At 41.3% G+C, this 19,919-nt stretch overlaps 1 protein-coding gene across 2 annotated transcripts in view; it reads right to left on the bottom strand.

Annotated features, from left to right (window-relative positions):
- Nucleotides 1-19,919, bottom strand: part of GRB10 (growth factor receptor-bound protein 10) — a 108,606-nt gene that overhangs the window by 47,510 nt on the left and 41,177 nt on the right. For both annotated transcript variants that reach the window (XM_006901588.1, XM_006901589.1), the window contains exon 3: nt 6,967-7,123. In XM_006901588.1, the coding sequence (XP_006901650.1) occupies nt 6,967-7,123 (157 nt within the window). The remainder of the gene's footprint in view (nt 1-6,966; nt 7,124-19,919) is intronic.

Genomic DNA, 19,919 nt, shown 5'->3' with positions numbered 1-19,919 from the left:
CCAAAATCTCTGTAGATGTTCATTGACATGAACAATAAATAAATTAAAATATAAAAAAAGAAAAAAAAAGTACAGGGTCATGATCACAATAATAAAAGTAAAAAATTACTTTACTGGATATAATGGTTCAAAGAACACAAAGTTGGATCATTATGAGTTTATTTATAGAGGTTCATTAAACACAGATTCTCCATACAATGTTTCAAATCAGGAGGTTACATAAATATCTAATTTTTGGCTTGGTTTACTGAAGTATGGATTTAGCCTCAGTCTATACTAATTTAAGTTGAAATAAGTATTAGACCTGTCTTGATATATTATATAGATAAAGGTATCCAAAGGCTTGGTGAAATGATCATGTTTGTATGAATTTAGACTATTAAACCCACAGGGAGTGTTTAGCAAATGTCACCTTTCATGACAATGGTGAAGAACAAACTTGTGAAGGAAGCTCAGCATCCTTTAAGACTGCAGTGATTGCAATTGTATATAAGTTACATTTGATAGCAAGAACTACCTTCAGTAAATTAAATATACCTAACTATAGTGGGGATGATGACTCTGTTTCATTGTGTTAGGGGCCAAGTGGTAGCACTTAATGAATACAAGATGGGCCTGGTTACTACAAGAGATAGTCAATGCAAAGTAGTAATAAAAACAACCAACAAAACAATCTAGCTCATATGGATTTATTTCTAGTCATGGTATTCACAGAAGTAAGAAAAATATGAGACACTAAGTAAATATTTACTTTATTTGTACAACCAAAAGAACTCTAGGTCAAGTGAATTTGTCTTACATGAATTGATAGACTAGTCAAGGCCTTACAATTGATTCCCAGATACAAGCTACTTTATAGAACCACATCACAAGATGAAGGAGGCTGGGCCCACTTAAGGAAGGACCCCACTACACTGCCAAAGTATTTATTGCTAATATTTCTTCTATATGTTAATTTTGCTTAGGAGGACATGGTCAAATGAATCAGTATGCCAATTCAAGGAATAAGGCAAATTGTTTGACTGAATGGTCAGGCACATGGGAAGAACTTCAATAGGAAATTGGTGACAAGGAGTATGAGGAACAGGCATGGACAAACCAATTTGAAAGGGCCAAGAAGTGGAAATACTGGTAAATCAAATGATTACTCCTAAAAGGGTGGCCTCAGCAGAGAAGGACTTTAACAGTCAGGTGGATAGGATGTTATATTCATTCTCATTCCTCAGCCACTCCTATCAATGCTGAATGGGTTCAAGAATGAATTGCGTATTTTGGCACAGATGGTTGGTATGCATGGGCTCAGCAATGTGGACTTACACTCATTAAGGCTAAGCTGGTTACAGTAACCCAGTCACCGAGTGCTGAATATGCCACCAATAGAGCCCAACAATGAGTCTCTGATATGACACCATCCCACTTCCATTATATGAAGGTTAGTGTTATCTTATTACTGTGATAGGCACTTATTCCACATAGAATTTCTTTTTCTCCTCACTGACTTTGCTCCTCTAGGTAGTTGGTGATATGTATATATGTATGTTTATGTATATATATGTATATACGTGTATATATGCGTGTATATATGTATATGTATGTGTGTGTATATCTATCTATCTATCTATCTATCTATCTATCTATCTATCTATCTATCTATATCTATATATCTATATAGATATATCTCAGATTTAAAGTATAGCTTAACTTAGGTTACTCATTCAAAATGGACTTTCTAGGGGAAAAAACCTAACAAATCAGTTTCTCTCTTACAAACTTTTATTCAGAGAAAATACTTCCTTCAAAACCTACTGAGAGTTGATTTACTGACTGAAAAATTTTACCAGGTAAGACTGAGAATGGGATATCTCTATTATTATGCTGTAGCTATAGGGTTGCAATGAGTCATAGGAGACTCAATGGAACATAACCCCAAAAAACACCACCACCAGTGAGTTAAGGAGCTCTGGTAGCATAGTTGTAAGAAGCAGCACTGTAATCCCAAAGTCTTGTATCCCAAAGATTCGAATCCACCAGCTGCTCCATGAGAGAAGGATGGCAATCTCCCCCTGTGCAATTTACTGCCTCTGAAAACCTAGTCAGCTATGGTCGGTTTTGACTCGATAGCAAACAACCACCACCAGCACCACCACCAGCACCACCACCATTGAGTTGATTCTGATTCATGAAGACTCTATGTGTTACAGACAGAACAGAACTGTATCCTATGGTTTTCTCAGCTGTTATCTTTACAGAAGCAACCTCCTCAGTAGGTTGGGTTCAAAATGTCAGTCTTACCATTTGTATCACTCAGCAACCTATGGCCCAGAACTCCACATCTCAAGTATTAGAAAACCAGATGACATAGAAAAGTCTTATTGTTTTTTCCCATTCCACAGCATCAGAACAGTCTCTTACACCAAGGCATGATGTAAACAAGCCCGTGGTCTCTCATTAGGGTCAGCCCCTTTGAGAAAAAAGAGTGACCATCAACATGTATCAGATAGCTTTTCAGATCTTTCCAGACGCAGTCATTTTGAACAAAGTCATCAGCAAGATAATGGGGCAGCATATGGATAAATCCTTTAAGCTGTGTTCTTTCTCTTTTATACTTAATTGGAGAAAGGATGTTCTTCTAGTGACTTTTAGATTTAACAGATGTGAATATTATGACAGAACAGAATCTGTCCTGTCAGGACAAGAAACTTGACAAGAGCCTGCTGCCTCTCCTCTAGCACCTTCCTACATGTCCATCCAAAACGGCACCGTGGCAGCAATCCAAATGTGTGGACTTAATGAGAAATGAGTGTAAGGCTGAACACAGCCCAGGAAAGACCCTGCCATTTTCACTGAAAGGTCATCATCTCATTATTTCAAGCCCTTGCCACCCAGAGAATCTGCTGCAACAGTAATCTCTGAACTCCAGCCTCTCCGACCACTTACCCCAGTCTCCTGAACTGCTGTGGGTGGCTGCTCATGCTGGGAGTGGAGGCACAGTTGCATTAAACCCCACGGGGCACCAAAGTGTCATTTTGTCTCTGCTGTGGTCAGTGGGTGCTGCCCAGTAGGCTCTTACAGCAACCTTGAGTGTAAAGAACAAAACCCTGCCTGATGCTGCACCATGGCATCTGCTAGCTCCAGTCCACTGTGGCAGTCATCATTCCAGTCCACCTCACTGAGGGTCTTTCTCTTTTACACTGACCTACGTTTCCAAACATAATGTCTCCACATATACACGCATATTTTCAAAAAAAGAGGAATCTGTTTACTTGGTGACCCTACAGCCAACCCCTTTATCATCACTAAATCCTTTACTTGTTAAGAGTTTTTCAGTTGAGCCAAACCTTGAGAAATGCACCCTCATGGGCTCAGAGGCAAGCAGGATGGGACTGACTTCTCAATGATCCTCTTACACTTCACCGCACACTGGCTGAACTTGTGGCCTGTGTGGATGGTCAAGGTCACATCCCAGGTCTTCCTGCTCTACTTAGGAGCTACAATGCCAAGGGATCTCTGGCAGGATAGATATGGAGAGGGCATTGAGAGGAACAAATAAACAAAAACGGAGACTCAGAAACTCACACAACACTTATACAACGTCACTAATCACCACAGACTCTGCCTACAAAGACAAGGGATTTTCAGAAGGGGTCATGGTCACAGGAGCTGGCCAGGGACTCAGTTCCAGAAACAAGGAGCCTTATTTGCCTACAAACCAGTGTGGTTCAGAGTTGTTGTTGTTTTTAGGTGCTGCTGATTCAAGTATGACTCATAGTAACCCTATGAACAGCCATTCTGAAACCTGCCTTACCCTGTGCCATCCTCATCAGCTCTGAGACCCTAGGGCCCATTGCTGAAGTCACAGTATCAATCCATTTCATTGGAGATCATCCTTTCCTTCACTGACCCTGCGTCTTTCCAAGCATGATGTCCATTTCCAAGGAATAGCCTCACTTAACGACATGCCCAAAGTATGAAAAATAGATTATTTCTTAGAAAGAGTGTGGTCAAATGTTCCTTGGAGGCAAGGATGACTAAGCTTTGTGGTTTAGAGTAATGATGGGGAAACTGCCACCAGACAGGGGTGCTCCTGGAGGTGACAGCCCTGCTGCCCTGTGTTCCCAGGCTGATAGTGCTGGTGGGGGTTAGGACCCTCATACGTCTCTGCTGAACGTGGGCCCCTTACTTTATATACTCATTGCTCATTTTTGAGTATGAGAAAGGGTCCCTAGGGTTTAAGAACATACCATCTGTGCCTATATTTTAGCTGTAAAGATGAGTCTAGTTAGGTAACCTCTGAAATTCTGACTTTTAGAAGCTCTGTAGAGATTACAAGCTGTTAGTCACTGATGGGGTGGGGGATAACTGCTTTATGGAGTTGAAAGGACAGCAGGCCTCTATGTGCACATCAACACCGAGATAGGAAAAATGAGCCAGTCTACTGATCACCAGCAACCCCATGCATGTCAGTGTGTACCTGCACTCTCTCAGGCTCCATAATTTATTTCTCATGAGTAGATCACCAAGCTTTCCTTATAAGGTTTGCTACAGATAGTTTACATCTCCAACCTTTCCCTTAGTACTTGAGTATGCTAATAATTTGCACCAACCAGAGACTTAAAAAACATCCTTTTTAGAATATATCAAATAAAATAAGTTGATTGAGTTGGAGTTGTCTCCTTGAGTATAGGAAAGACTGTGCTGGAGGACCCATAAGCAGGTTACTGGTCTTCTGAGACATCAACCACTACCTAGAAGCTGGTGCCAGGCTGGCATCTCCACGTCTCACACCTGGGCAGGGCTTCACATGGAAGGCATTCTCCCATCCACTGAGCACCAGGGGGCTTTACCACTGCACCTGGCTCATCCTTCCTTGTACTGCTGAGCTCAACACAGAATGCTGGTGAGAAGTGGAAAGAGATCATCTTCTGTTGAGACAGTAACCAAATTTAAGAATTAAAAGGAAATGTTGGCCTTAGTGCACTGACTACAGACAGGTGAGGGTGGTCTGTGAATAGGGGAGCTGATGGACAGCTGAGGCCCTTGGAGGCTGACCTTCCAGGTAGGGGCAACTTGGGGGCCAAAATCCTGCCCCTACAAAACCCAGACAGAAGAAATGTGCTTGCTGCTAATGAGAAAGGTGTCAGTCTATCCTATTTAGGACCTTCCTCTCTCTGTCTGCAAAGATGAGTTCGAGTATATCAAAGATGGTGATGATGGTACAGGATATGGCAAGTCCAGATCTGTTGTTCACAGGGTTGCTATGACTTGTAGTCAATTTAACAACATATAGCAATAATGACAGAGGAACTGAAGGAGAAAGATGGAATTTCTGAGTAATATACATGCAGGGAAGTCCATGAAGAATCTGACCATGTGAGGTTCATTCATTCACTCTTTTTTCCCAACAAGGCTCAATATTTGATTCAATGCTGCTTTCTCTTCTCAAAAATCGTCTTTGCCTTTCCCTTTTCTCTTTTACTTGACTACTATGAGTCAGAATTGACTTAATGGTAGCAGGTTTTTGGTGTGATACGCCAGAAATGAAGAATTATTTCTAGGAAATTTTTAATCAGAACTGTGGAAACAATCTTTACATGTTAAAATTGTATGCATACTGGTTCCTTGCTAAGTGCTCTAAGCTTGTGAAATTGCAATGTTAACACAACTCCTGCTAAAATTTTCAAGTTAACAGTCAACACAATTCCTTCTGTCTGAGCCAGGATATCTTATTCGTTGTTTGAATACATGGAGGCTTAGGAAAGTGAGTTCTGGATATGTGATGTGGTAGGCTTGCCACGATGACTTACTTTCCACATTACTTGTGTGCAAACAAGTGCTTATTATGGCCTCACCAGACCACTGCAGAGTCCATTCATGGACGTTCCAACCTGGAGTTGGACAGGACAGTCTGAGTCCCTGGTGAATCTGCTTGGAAAGAGGAGGAGGGCAGTGACCACACAAAAGCTTCTGCCTCCATGCAACTCTTCAGAAGATTATTAGGTGTTGCTAGGTTCCATCGAGTTGACAATGGCCCACAGCGACTCTGTGAACAACTTTTTCTGAACTTTGTCCTATCATGTTCATTCTCATGATCTCTGGCATGCTTGAGCCCACTGTGGTAGTCATTGTGTTAATCCATCTTATTGAGTGTCTGACAATCACTTGAGATAGGACACAACTAGAAAGTGGATCACAACATATACCTAAGAGTATGGGAAGTTGGCAATCATGACTTAAAGAAATGCTAACCCATGTTTACACAGCATGATCTGGGCATACAGTGTAGATATATCAGGTAAAGGAGTGATATTTAATTAAAAGAACATACCAAATGAGGAAGACTCATCAATGATCTGTATTATGCAGATTATACAACCTTGCTTGCTGAAAGTGACTGGGAACTGAAATACTGCTGAAGATGAAGGACTACAACCGTCAATATTTGTTATATCTCCAAATCAAGAAAATAAAAATTCTCACAAGCAACATCATGATAGATGTAGGAGAGATAAAAATTGTCAATTACTTCATCTTGGTTGGATCCACAATCAATATCCTTGACACTAGCAACCAGGAAATCAATAGATCTATTGTAGTGGGGAAATCTGCTGTCAGTGACTTCTCCAAAGTGCTAAAGAGCAATGATGTCAATGTGAGCCAAACCACAAGAAGCAGCTCCTTAATCATTCTAGGCCCTTTAGAAAACATTTTTTTAAACAATGCTTCACAATTACACTCCTGGGATAGGACTAGGGAGGAGGAAGGAGAACGGGGAGTTCATGAAAAGGAAAGCAAGCCTGAAAACCGTGAACAGAGGACCCTGGCTATGGTAGCTGGAGATGCTGTCAAATATATGACATAGTTATGTGTCAGGTATGTGAGCAGGGGTCTTTATGATAGGCTGCATACTGAGCATCCAAGACCTCATGCCTAGAGAGACACTGCCACCAGCTAGAGGATGCTCCCTACCTAGTCCGAGGTGCAGATGGTGTTCCACTAGCGTCCAGCTGTTGTCATCCACACAGTGACTCTTGTAAACCAGAAGCTGGCACAGGTCCCTGGCTGTCATGTCTGCTAGGATCTCCACCACTTTGCATGTCCCGTCTTCACTAAAGACTTTAACATCCTGTAATGCAAAAAGGGACACATTGACAGGTAACCATCTCTTATCCAAATGAAAAAATTAAGCACAGAAATGAAACAAAACACATGGAAAAGATAAACCCTTTTCTTCAACTACCTCAGCACAGCAGCAGATGGATGATGGGCAGATCCCTCAGAGTTACCTCCTTTGTCCCTTTTTCTCCCACCAAGGACAGATCATGTAGGATTACAACAGAACATTTGCTTTCAAAAAGCCCCAACATCTCACATGCATGCACAGCACACAAGGAAGCTAGAGGATATTAGTTGCCCTCAACCACCTCTCCTAGGAAATCTGTGCTGAACTGACCAGCTTGTGGTTGTGGGATAGAAAATTCACAATGGAGTCAATTGCAAAGAATTGTAAGGAAACCCAACACAATCTTTGAGGGCTACTTCACTAGGGTCTAGGGTGGGCTGGGGTATTCAATTCCCACTCAACTCCACACACAACCTGCCTCACATTCATGCAGACTTAGGCAAAAGTTAGTCTCTAAAGGTTGCACTGCTGTGAGGTTTTGCCTCTCAGGGACCATATACTTACAGCTCTCTGAAACTGAGTGACAGTCACTTACTTAGCCCAGGAATGGTTTTGTGTGGTTTTTTTTTGGAGGGGGGGGAGTTAAAGAGAATTTTATTTTATATTGATTTGCATACACAGGTAATTTACATTGTGTTTAAGTCATATACATTGTGTTTCATATATTCCTTCATTCATGCTGTGTTTCATAGATTCATTCCCACACACTGTATTTTGTAAAATCACCTTTATGCCTACTATAATCTATGCCTACTATTACCTTGTCTTTTTAGGTCCCAAATGGATCCTTCTTAACTTCTTGCACCTACCAAATTCTGTGATGTGGTGATTCCCTCCTCCCCACCCTAGTCCCTCCTCCCTCCCTTTCTTACTTTGGACCATGGTATACACATCCTGCTAGTCATCCTTCTATTTTTACAATAATGGTAATACAATATTTGTCCTTATGAAACTGAATTAGTTCACTCAGCATAATGCTCTCCAACCTCTCCTAAGCTACGTAGTATTTTTGAAATTGTTGCTTGTCAGTGCTGTGTAGTATTCCATTGTGTGAATGTACCACAGTTTCTCAACTCATTCACTTTTTTTCTTTTTCAACTTTCCTTTTTTTAAAATTTATTATTAATTTCAGTAAAAATTTACAGAGACTTTGGATTTCCATTCATTCATTGTTGCACCTTTCTCCCCTTCCATCCCTCCCCCTTAGTACACTACCCTCTTGGAAAAGTAAAAGACAAATTCTTTCATTGTTTTATAAACCCTCCCTTAGGTCCACTCCACCATGTAGCCTTCGCTATAGACTCCTGCCATGTCAAAAATACCTAATCACATAATCCCTCTTAAACAGTTTTCTCCCTCATCTGTTTCAATGCAGTATACACTATTGAACCCGTCTTTCTCAGTCTCTCCCCAACCTCAAAGTCAGTTCTGTTTTACAACAGTGGCACCATGCAGTATTTGCCCTTTTGTGACTGAGATACTTCATTCAGCATAATGTCCTCCAGGGTCACCCATTTTGAATAATATTGCATGAGTTCCATATTTTTCAATACAACACAGTATTCCATTATGTGACTATACCATAGCTTCTCTATCCATTCGTTTGTTGATGGGCACTTAGGTTGTTTCCAACTCCTCGCTATCGTGAACAAAGCTGCAATAAACATGGGTATGCATACATCTGCTTGGATGTCAGTAATGGTCTCCTAGGGGTATATTCCCAGTAGTGTAATTGTGGGGTCAAATAGTATCTCTATTTATAACTTTTTTATAAAGTGCCATACCGCCTTCCACAGTGGTTGCACCGGAATGTTTGTTTTTAATGGATTTGAGTAGACCCTGGGGAAAAAACCCTTGTCATGTTGTGGGCCAGAGAAGTATGTGATTGAATTCTTCCCATTTTCCTTTTTATTTTCTATTTTAAATCTCAGGCTCATTGTATCTGTGTGTCCTAACTTCTGCTGGTAAGACACCTGTTCAAAAGCAGGCTGTCCCACAGGGAGTGGTAGGTAGTAAATCAAACCAAGCTGCAGGGCAAATTTACAACAGCAAAAAGACAGAAACAACCCAGGAGTCCAGTATGGGCCAATGACAGAAGAAACTGTGGTACATGCACACAGTGGAGTACTATGCAACACTAAAAACTAATAACTTTTCTTTTTTTGCTGTTTGCTTGGTATATATTTCTCCCCTACCCCCACTTATTTTTATCTTTGGTTTTCCAGGTATGTTTCTTCTAGACAGCAAATTGATGGATTTTGGTTTTTAATCCAATTTGCCACTATTTTTCTCTTTACTAGGGCATTTAAATCATGCATGCTAAGTGTGATTATCAAGAGACAAGATTTAATGCTGTCCTGTTTTTGGTACATTGCTGGTTCCTCTGATCCATCTACTTTTTGGTAGTGGTATCTCTGTAGAAAGGACTTCCTTTAGCATTTCTTGCAGCATTGGCCTTGTTTGCAAAATCTTCTTTAGTTTCTGCTTTCCTGAGAATGCCAGGTCTCTCTGTCATATTTGACTGAGATTTTTTAATGGGTTCAGGATTCTCAGTTGACAGTTGTTTTCTTTCAGAGTTTTGATTACGTGATTTCACTGTTTTCTTATTCACATGCTTTCTGTTGAAAAATTGGCACTTACTCTTTTATATATAATTTATATATATATAAAATTCTCTTTTATATATAATTGTTTCTCTCTTGCTGCTTTCAGAATTCTCTCCTTGTTTTTGATCTTTGAGAAGTGAATTTGACTATAATATGCTTTGGTGTTTTTCTTTTGAGGTTTATTCTATTTAGGGTTTGTTCAGCTTCTTGGATGTAATTTTTCTTGTTTTTATGACATCAGGAAAACTTTCTTCTAGTAAATACTCCATCATTTTTCAGTACCTTTTATTTTGGCTTCTCCCTGTTCTAGAATTCTAATTATTCGTTGTTGTTAGGTGCCAGTAAGTTGAGTACTACCCATAGCGACCTTATGAACAACACATCTGAACTCTGTCATATCTTTTGTCATCCTCACACTTCCTGCCACTAGAACCTATTGGGGCAGTTACTGTTTCTATCCACGTGGTTGTGGGTCTTCCTCTCCTCCACTGACCCTCCACCTTTCCAAGTATCATGTACTGTAATTCTTAGACATTCTTCATGTTCTTCCCCTTTTGCTGTAGCAGATCAGTGAGGAGAGTTCTATCTCCTGTTCCACTGATTCTGTGTCCTAAGTCTATAATTCTGCTTATCTGCCCCTTCAGTATAATAACATATTCTGAAATGATGTTCTTATTATTCTGGATTGTTGTTCTTTCTTTCATTTTTTAAAATTCATATTATTTTTCTTTTTAAAAAAGTTTTCTACTAGTTTATTTACAGAATTTTAATACAAATTAAAACAAATTCTTTCTATTTCCCTCACCCTCTCCCACCCATCAAATTGTACAACCCGGTATTAATCCCCCTTCCCTCTGCACGTCCACATCCCTCTGCTTCCAGCCTCTCTCACCCCTCCTGCCTCCTTATATTCATTCTACATTAATGGTTTTATATGATATTTACCCTTGTGGGACTGAGTTGGTTCACTCAGCATAATGCTTTCCAGTCATTCCCAAGTTAGGTAATAATTTACAAAATCATTGCTCCTGCATGCTGCACAGTATTCCACTGTGTGAATGTACCATAATTTCTTAATCCATTTGTTTGTAGTTGGACATCTGGGCTGTTTCAATGTTCTTTGTGATGGTGAATAATGAATAATGCTGCTATGAATATTTGTGTACAAATCTCAGTTTGTGCCTCAGTTCTCATTTTTTTCAAGGTATATTCCATGTAGTAGAATAGCTGGGTCATATGGAACTTCTATGTTCAGCTTTTTGATGAAGCGCTAAACTGCCTTTCAGAATGGTTGTACCATATTACAAGCCCCCCAACAATGCATAAGAGTTCCTTTCTCACCACATCCTCCCCAACATTAATTACTTGCTGCCTTGTTAAACTTTGTCACTGTTACAGGAGTGAGATGGTACCTCATTGTGGTTTTGATTGGCATCTCTCTTACTGCCAATGATTTGGAGCATTTCTTCATATGTCTCTTTGCCAGTCGAATATCTTCCTCTGTGAAAATTCTTTCCATGTGTTTTGCCCATTTTGTAATTGGGTTATCAGTCTTTTCTTGCAGAAGCCCAGGAGTATTCTGTAGACTTTCATTATGAGACTCTTGTCTGAGATGGTATTACCAAATGTTTGTTTCCAGTTTGTAGGTTTTCTTTCCACCGTGTTGGAAAATGCTTTTGATGTGCACAGGGATTTAATCTTTAGAAAGTCACATGTATCAATTTTATCCTCTTTAGATTGTGCATTTCTGTTGTATTTGGCATTTTATTTATACATTGGAATAGCACTTCTAAGCTTGATCCCAGTTTGTCTCTTTTGAATGTTACGGTTTTGAGCTTTATTTCCAGGTCTCTGATCTACCTTTAGTTTTGTGTAGGATGTAAGATTTGGATCCTGTTTCAGCTACTTTTGCCAGCATCAGTTGTTGAAGAGGTTATCATTTCCCCACTTGATAGTTTTCATTTCCTTGTCAAGTATCAGTTGACCATAGATAGCTGAGTTTATTTCTGGGTTCTCAATTCTGTTCCATTGGTCTGTGTGCCTGTCATTGTACCAGTACCATGCTGTTTTGGTAGGCTTTGAGGTCAGGGAGTGCTATGCCTCCAACCTCATTTTTCTCAGAAGTGTTTTGCTTATTCAAGGTCTCTTGCTGCTCCAAATAAATTTGATAATTTCCCTTTCTTTTTTTTAATAATTTTAATGAGCATTTACAGAGATTTTGGATTTCCATTCATTCATTGCTGCACTTCTCTCCCTGCCCATGGGATTGCATTGAATATGTAGATTGCTTTTGGTAGGATTGTCATTTTCACAATATTGAGTCTTCTTATCCATGAACAGGGCACATTTTCCCATTTCTTTAGGTCTTTTATTGTGTCTTGCAGAAATGTTCTGTAGTTTTCTTTGTATATGTCTTATGTATCTCCAGTTAGGTTCACTCCCAAGTATCTCAATTTGTAGTTGGCTATTCTAAATGGTATTGCTTTCTTGCTTTCCTTCTCTGAGTTCTCTGTTACTGTAGAGGAATCTTATTGATTTTTGGATATTGATCTTACATCCTGGCATTCTACTAAATTGGTGTATTTACTCTAACAGCTCTTTTTTTGAGTCTTTGGGGTTTTCTGTTTACACTATCATATCAACTGCATATAGGAACAGTTTAACCATCTCTTTGCTGATCTGGATGTCTTTTATTTCCTTCTTTTGTGTTGCCCTAGCAAGTACTTCTAATACAATACTGAAAAGAAGTGGCGACAGTGGGCATCATTGTCTGGTCCCTGTTTGCAAGGAAAATGTTTTGTCTTTCTCCCCTGAGAATGATGTTGATTCTTGGTTTTACATATATACTTTTCACTATATTGAGAAAATTCCCTTCTGTTTCTTATTTTTCTATGGTTTTGTGAGCTTTATTGATTTTATCTGTTTTGTCTTGTATTGTTTTCTAAATTCCTCTATGGTTTTGCTTCCAGATTCCTGCATTCTTTCTGTATTTTTCTTTTAGCCACTGAAACAACTTGACTATTGTTCTTTTGAATTCCTTGTTAGGAAGGTGAACAATCTCCTCATATGCCATTACAGCCTCTGTCATCCTGATAGAGGGTCAGTTATGAGTCAGTTGTGACTCGAAGGTGTCAGGGTCAGAATTAGGTAAATGAGGCAAAACTGGATTGAAAGAATGTTAGGATGAACACCATGATAAAAATAGATGAAGCTCAAGTTGGGAATCAATAGAAGGCAAGGGTCAAACAAAGTGGCCACAACCAGGCCCTATCCACTCAAAACCAGGAAACAATAATAGTGAACCTAAGTGTCTCCATCCTGCCATGTGTAGGCATATAAACGACATCAAGAACCAACCAAAGTAGAACGGTCCACAAAATTTTGAACTCTCTGCCACATTGTCTATTGGCCCAGACTCAATCCTGGGAGTGTTAGGACTAGAACTAAGAAGAGATAAAAGTTTATGGTTGGAAAAGCTATGAGAACCAGGAAGCCAATATTGACATGTATAGAATTGGTCCTTTGGGTACTAGTGATGTCAGAAGAATGAGAACCACCCCCTAAACTTTGAACTCTCCATGGCATTGTCTGGGACTACAGCCTCAAGGCTCACCCAGAGAAGGAGGCCATAAATAGAGCCTCACCTCAGCAGCCTGCTGCCTTTCTTCTCCTGCCAAGGAGGGAGGTCTATTCCTTTGAGAATGTAATTTTCTTTCTTTTTCTTATTTTTTTTTTTGAGAATGTAACTTTCTAATAAATGTATTTTTATTATTTTACCCTCATTTCTGCCTCCCTGTCTTTTTCTTCCCATCTCTATGCTCCAATAAAAAGTTTCAGCCTGTATTTTAATGCTATATGCACTAAAGTCTGCTCTCCCAAGAAACACTGAAATTGCAGTATGCTATTTTGGTACTTGGGTACTGTCCTCTAGTCTCTTCCTGCCTAGTATAATTCTTCTGCCTGTGTGAGGACTAACTTGTGCATTGATTCCATGGTAACAGAAACACGCTCAACGTGGAAGCTAGTCAGCTATATTAACCAAAGTTACATGTGGTACCAGGTCTTTCCCTATTCTACTTGCAGAGAAAGGACCTGTCTTGTTCTCTGGTATGTAACTTTTCTGACAAAACTGACTTTAATTTCAAGTTCATTCTTATGTTCTTGCATTTCTTCTCAACTATATCTTCTAACCAGAGCTCAGTCCACACTAGAACCAGGCCCAAACAAGGAGATTTGTTCACAGCCAATCTTTGTGTTATCTTCCACCTGGTACAATTCTTTGTCCAAGTAAGGAAGACCAACTGAGGGGATGGACTGCACATAACATATGGCACAAAACAACAACAATAATCAACTTCCAGTAGGAAATGATACATTCATATTGGTGCAGTGCACTTTCTGGCACACTTTTACAGTTTGAGTCTGGATTTTTATGGTTAAAATTTGGTTTCATGGATAAGAAAGCTCTTAAAATCAAAGTAAGATGTCTCCTCCTAATCTTCTCTCTTGATCAGACCTCAGGCATTGTTTATGACCCCCTTTGGCACTGAATGGTGGCCATGGTGAGTCAGTCTGGGGACAGTCTTGCCTCATCAGTTACCAACTGTGGCAACATGGCTGAGTCACTCTGTCTTGGGTTCCTAGGATCCCAGAGTATCCACTCTCCCTGGCTGTGCTGTGGCAACGTGGCTGAGTCACTCTGTCTTAGGTTCCTGGGATCCCAGAGTGTCCACTCTCCCTGGTTGTACTTGGACAGAGCACAGAGCTGTGGACAAGGCACAGTGAGGTAAAGGAGGTTAGGAGGGGCAGGTCCCAGAGTCTCAAGAAGCTTCTGAGCCAGGAATCTGACAATGGCAAGAAAGTGTGCCCCATGACCTGTGGGATGTAAGTGAGAAAAGGAAGTTAGCCACTCATATGCAACTTCTTTTTCTCTACTACAAACAAAGCAGAATAGCTAATTGTCTTTAAAATGAAACTGTAACATTGAAGAAGGCATAATTATGTCAAGAGCATGAAACTATTTTTAGTCAGGGAGGAATGTTTTGCCCAAGGAAAAGGTCTTTACTGGTCTCAGCTAGCATTCTCTCAGAAAGGCCCTGAAGTGGTAACAGAAAGTCCCATTGTTCCTAAGGCCACTGTAGTCACTTTTTACATGTTCACCACTCAGAGTGAGAAGTCAAAGCCTATTCTTTTCAAATGTAAAGGAGGGAGTGTAAGAACAATTAGGCAATAGGGTTCCAAGCTTCACTCTGGGGCCCTGGCTTTATGTCTCCAAATCTGTGCCCAGGAGTGGCGTAGTTTTGACTCACTGTAGCACACAGGCGGGAGAAGACCTGCACCAGAGTGTTCCTAAAGCTGCTGATCTTTACAGAGCTGGCTGCCTTGTATCTGGGCTTTGAAGCAGCTGGTGGGCTGGAATTACATATCCTCTGGTTAGCAGCTGCATGATTAACCACTGCGTCAGCAGACCTCAGAGGTGGCCTGAGGTAGGCTCTGTGATGGCCCTCACCATGTCGTGACTCCTGGAGCAGGCCTGTATCCTGCTCAACCAGAGCAGGCCCTCAACCTGCTCACCTGCAGCAGGCCCTCCTGTTCACCCAAAGCAGGTCCTTACCCTGTTCTCCTGCAGCAGATCTTCATTTTACTCACCATGGCATGTCTGGCTATGTCTGGCCGGCCTGCAGTTTTTGGCCTCACAGTCAGGATCCTAGGCTGTCAGTCTCCCAGGTTGCAGGGTATCATGTTACCAAATTCACAAGACCTTGCTGAGTTCAGCAGTTTGCATTTTCCAGGACTCAGTAATAACCACATTTTAAAAATAGAAAGTGGGGCATTCTTAGCCCTCTGGCCTCTTCAGAGTCATCTGCAGTTTAAGGTGTCCTTGGATGGGCATCGGGCCTGTGATTTGCAGCCAGCACTCCTGCTATTCATACGGACTGTGAGTGACTAAGGCGATGAGGACTTTCATGTGAAGAGAGAGTGACACTGCAGTGAGCCTGTGTCCACCACTCTCAAGTCATCTTCATCCTAGTGCTACACCTAGTGCTAAGCGATGCTAGAAGTGAAGAGTTGGTTAGCACCCAGAACTGGTTTCGATTATCGGGGTAGACAAGCCTTCCCAGAGAAAAGTGAGAGATCTCTTCTTCCACACAGGACAACTAGAATCCATCACTGGCCAGAGTGTCCCATAAGAGTGCTGTCAGTAGAGGCTCCTGTCGTGCGTATTGTTATGATGCTCAATGAGTTCCTGCAGAGCTTCCAGACTAGGATGGACCAGGAAGAGTACCCAGACATCAAGCCAGGGAAAACCATATAGATCACAACAGTTGGACCCACAGTGATTGTGAGGATGGTACAGGACCAGGCAGCACCCGTTCAGCTGTGTATGGGGTCCCCAGGAGCTTGGGTCTGATTCAAAGTCAGCTAACAATTCTTGACTGTAAGCAGAAGCTGGGTTGGTGGAGGTAAGAAAAGGAGTTGTCCATAAGAGAGAAGGATCACTATCTAAAGGAAGCAAAAGAACCCCAAGAAACAACATTAATAAAATTCTTCCAGGGGTAGGGTGGGAACCCTTGTGGCACAGTGCTTGGCTGTAAACTTAAAGGCCAACAGTTCGAATTCATCAGCCATACTACAGGAGAAAGATGCTGCAGTAAGCCTCCATAAAGACTGACAACCATGGAAATCCCACGGGGCAGTCCTACTCTTCCTACAGGGGCACTGAAAGTTAGAGGACACTGGAGGAAGTGGCAATACTTGGGTGGCCTGTATCCCACTGTGACTCTACAGGGCATTCAGGAAGCCTGGATGAATCCAGACACAAGGATGGAGCTGCTCCTCAGTCCTAAAAATGCCGTGTAACTGCTCAACGTCTACTTTCACTAGGAGGCTGGTTATCATGTCCCTTCTCCAATTATCAAGACTGGGTCTTAGGAAGACAAGAGTCTGCTCAGCATCTGGAGCCTAGGATTGCACCACGGCCATCAAACTCAGTTTTTGCTTTACGTCCTTCAGTGAGTGGTTCCCATCACCATAGCTTTTTGTTTTTTGGTTAGCTCAGGATGCAAAGTTCTGTGAAGGTGGCTTCTAACATGTGAACTTTAAGTAAGACAGTATAAAAGAAAATAAAAACTAGAGAACAGGCCAAGACCCCAGAGTGACTATACCTGCCATTGCTGCAATCCTGCCACAGCCTGCTGTAGCCGTTACCCTGCTGGATATCTGCAACCTGACTGAGAAGCTCAAGCGTGACTACCTGGAAGCCAGCCCTGCCTGGTGCAAGCTATATAGCTGGAACCTGAATGAGGTCTCTGCAAGTCCCCACAGGGGCAGGTAGGTAACCCTGCTGAGCACAAATAGGACATCTACAAACTGAGTGAGTTTCTTGCATGGATACATGTGCATCCCTACCCAACTGGGCACTAGGGAGACAGTTGCAAACCGAGTGAGGTCCTTGCGAGTGCCCACCCAGTAGTTAGCCTTTCTGGGCACCAGCAGGATATCTGTAACCTGAGTGAGGTCCTTGCACGTCCACATCCAGGCAGAACCCCAACCCCTTGCCAGGTGTGAGTGGGACAGATGAAACTGAGTGAGGTCTTCCCACGTGCCACCTGGACAGCTAGTCCCACTTGGGACAGCTAGCCCCACCAGGCGAAAGCACAGAGCATACACCTGTGTTTGTGCCTGCTCTCCCCTCACCCTCACCACCCAGCATACACCTGTGCTTGTGCCTACCCTGCCTGTTCCCCCCCACCCCCCTTACCCTCACATCTCCTCAGGTCCAGTAAACTAACTGACTTTAATCTGGAGAATCTTGGTGTGACTTAGCTGTAACAATTATTCAACAGAAGAGGCCACATTCACACGTCATGAATGGACACTTGTTTTGGTTCAGAAATTCAGAGAGGAACACAGGAAACATAACTGCTATGTCCTCATCTGTAGCAGTGATTTCAGATCAAGAACCTATCATTACCTTAGGCATGAAAAACCCTACCACAACATCATCAAGAAAGAAAAAGATCATCACCGCACAAGCTACAAAAGCACAAAGCAAGATGTCACCCCCCAAAAATGACACAATACCAATGGATTTCCTGAAGCCAGAAAGTCTGATGAAACTTTCTGACACAGATTTTAAAAGAACAATGATTGAATATTTTCAATGGATGAAAGACAAACTTGAAGAATTATAGGACACTGAAAGCAAAAACCAAGAAGTGACAATAAACAATCCAAAACAACACAGATAAAATAAATGAGGTATTAGCAACTCTGGAAAAACAAGAAAGCACAATACAAAATATGAGGTCCAATGTTTCAGAGGCTGTCAACATAATGAAGGGACATATGAACAGAGTTTAAGAGACGGAACACCTAATCAGTGAAATTGAAGATAGAATTGTTACCACTGAACTGTTAGAACAAAAAGCAGAATGAAAAAGATAGGAGAAAGAAGAAAACCTAAGAATAATGCACGACATCATCAAGAGAATGGGAAGAAGTAAGTAAAGGCACTGAAAAAGTTGTGGAAGAATTACTGGAAGAAAACTTCCTAGGCATAATGAAGAATGAGAGAATATATATTCAAGAAATTGAGCAAACACCATATAGAATAGACCCCAAAAGAAAGACACCAAGGCATATCATAGTCAAATTCACTAGAATCAAACCTAAGCAGAGAACTCTGAAAGCAGTGAGGAAGAAACAGAGGGTAACCTATAAGGGAGAGCAAGTAAGACTAAGTTCCAATTGTTGTTGTTATGTGCCATAGAGTCGCTTGTGACTCATAGAGACCCTATGTACAAGAGCCCTAAATGCCATTCTATCCTGTGCCAAGCTCGTAGTCTCTGACACACTCATTCTCACCACCTCAAACACAGAATCGATCAATCTCATAGAAGGTCTTCCTCTCCTGCACTGTCCCTCCACTCTCCCAAACATTATGTCCCTCTCCAAGGATCAGTCCTTCCTTGCAACATGCCCAAAGTATGTCAGACGAAGCTTCAGAATCCTTGAGTCCAAGGAGCATTCTGGCTTCACCCTCTCTAGAACAAACCTGTTTGTCTTCCTAGCAGTCCATGGTATATTCAACACTCTTCTCCAGCACCACAGCTCAAGGCATCAATTCTCTTTCTATTATCTCTAGTCACTGTCCAACTCTCCAATGCATAGTACGTAATTACAAAGACTACAGCCTGGGTCAGGCGCCCCTTAGTCTCCAGTCTGGCATTGTTGCTCTTCAGTACTCTTAAAAGGTCCTTCACAGCTGACTTTCCCAATGCAAATCATCTCTTGATTTCCTGGCCGCTGTTACCAAGAGTTCTGACTGTGGAGCCAAGTAAACTAAACTGTTAACTATCTCAATCTCTTCACTATTCATACTGATGTTGCCAATTGGCCCAGTGGTGAGAATCTTTGTTTTCTTGATGTTGAGCTTCAATCTGTATCGAAGGCTGCAGTCCTTGACTTTCTGCAGCAAGCGCTTCAGGTCTTCCTCAGTTTCAACAAGCAGGGTTGTGTCATCTGCATAATGATTACTCAGCAGAAACTATGCGAGCAAGAAGACAGTGGAATGACATATATCGAACACTCAAAGAACACAACTATCAACCAAGAATATTATAGCCAGTAAAACTGTCCATCAAATATGAAGGAGAGATCAAGATATTCCCAAAACAGAACTTAAAAGGAGTTTGTAAAAACACAACCAGCAATACAGGAAACACTGAGAGATGCCCTTCTTACAGAGGTGCCACAGAAAGCAGGATGGGCCAAAGTAACTCCCAACAACACCAAAAAGAACTGAACACAATGACAGCAATAAAACCCTAACTCTCAATAATCACCCTGAATGTGAATGGTTTAAATGCAGCACTGAAAAGAAGGAGAGTAGCAGATTGGATAAAAAGGCAAAATCCATCAATATGCTGTCTATAAGGGAGAGACACACTTGAACAGTGGAGATAAAGAAGGACTAAAAATAAAAGGATGGGGAAAAATATGCCAAGCAATGGCAACTAGAATAAAGCAGGAGTACCGATATTAATCTTTGATAAAATAAATTTCAATGTAAAAACCATCACAAAGGATAAGGAAGGTCACTACATAATGCTTAAAGGGTCAATAGAACA

The sequence above is a fragment of the Elephantulus edwardii genome, unplaced genomic scaffold (assembly GCF_000299155.1).
Source record: "Elephantulus edwardii isolate Elephantulus edwardi_28Jun2011 unplaced genomic scaffold, EleEdw1.0 scaffold00337, whole genome shotgun sequence".
Taxonomy (NCBI): Eukaryota; Metazoa; Chordata; class Mammalia; order Macroscelidea; family Macroscelididae; genus Elephantulus; species Elephantulus edwardii.
The sequence above is the reverse complement of the archived record's forward strand: the minus strand, read 5'-3'. Positions and strand labels throughout refer to the sequence as shown.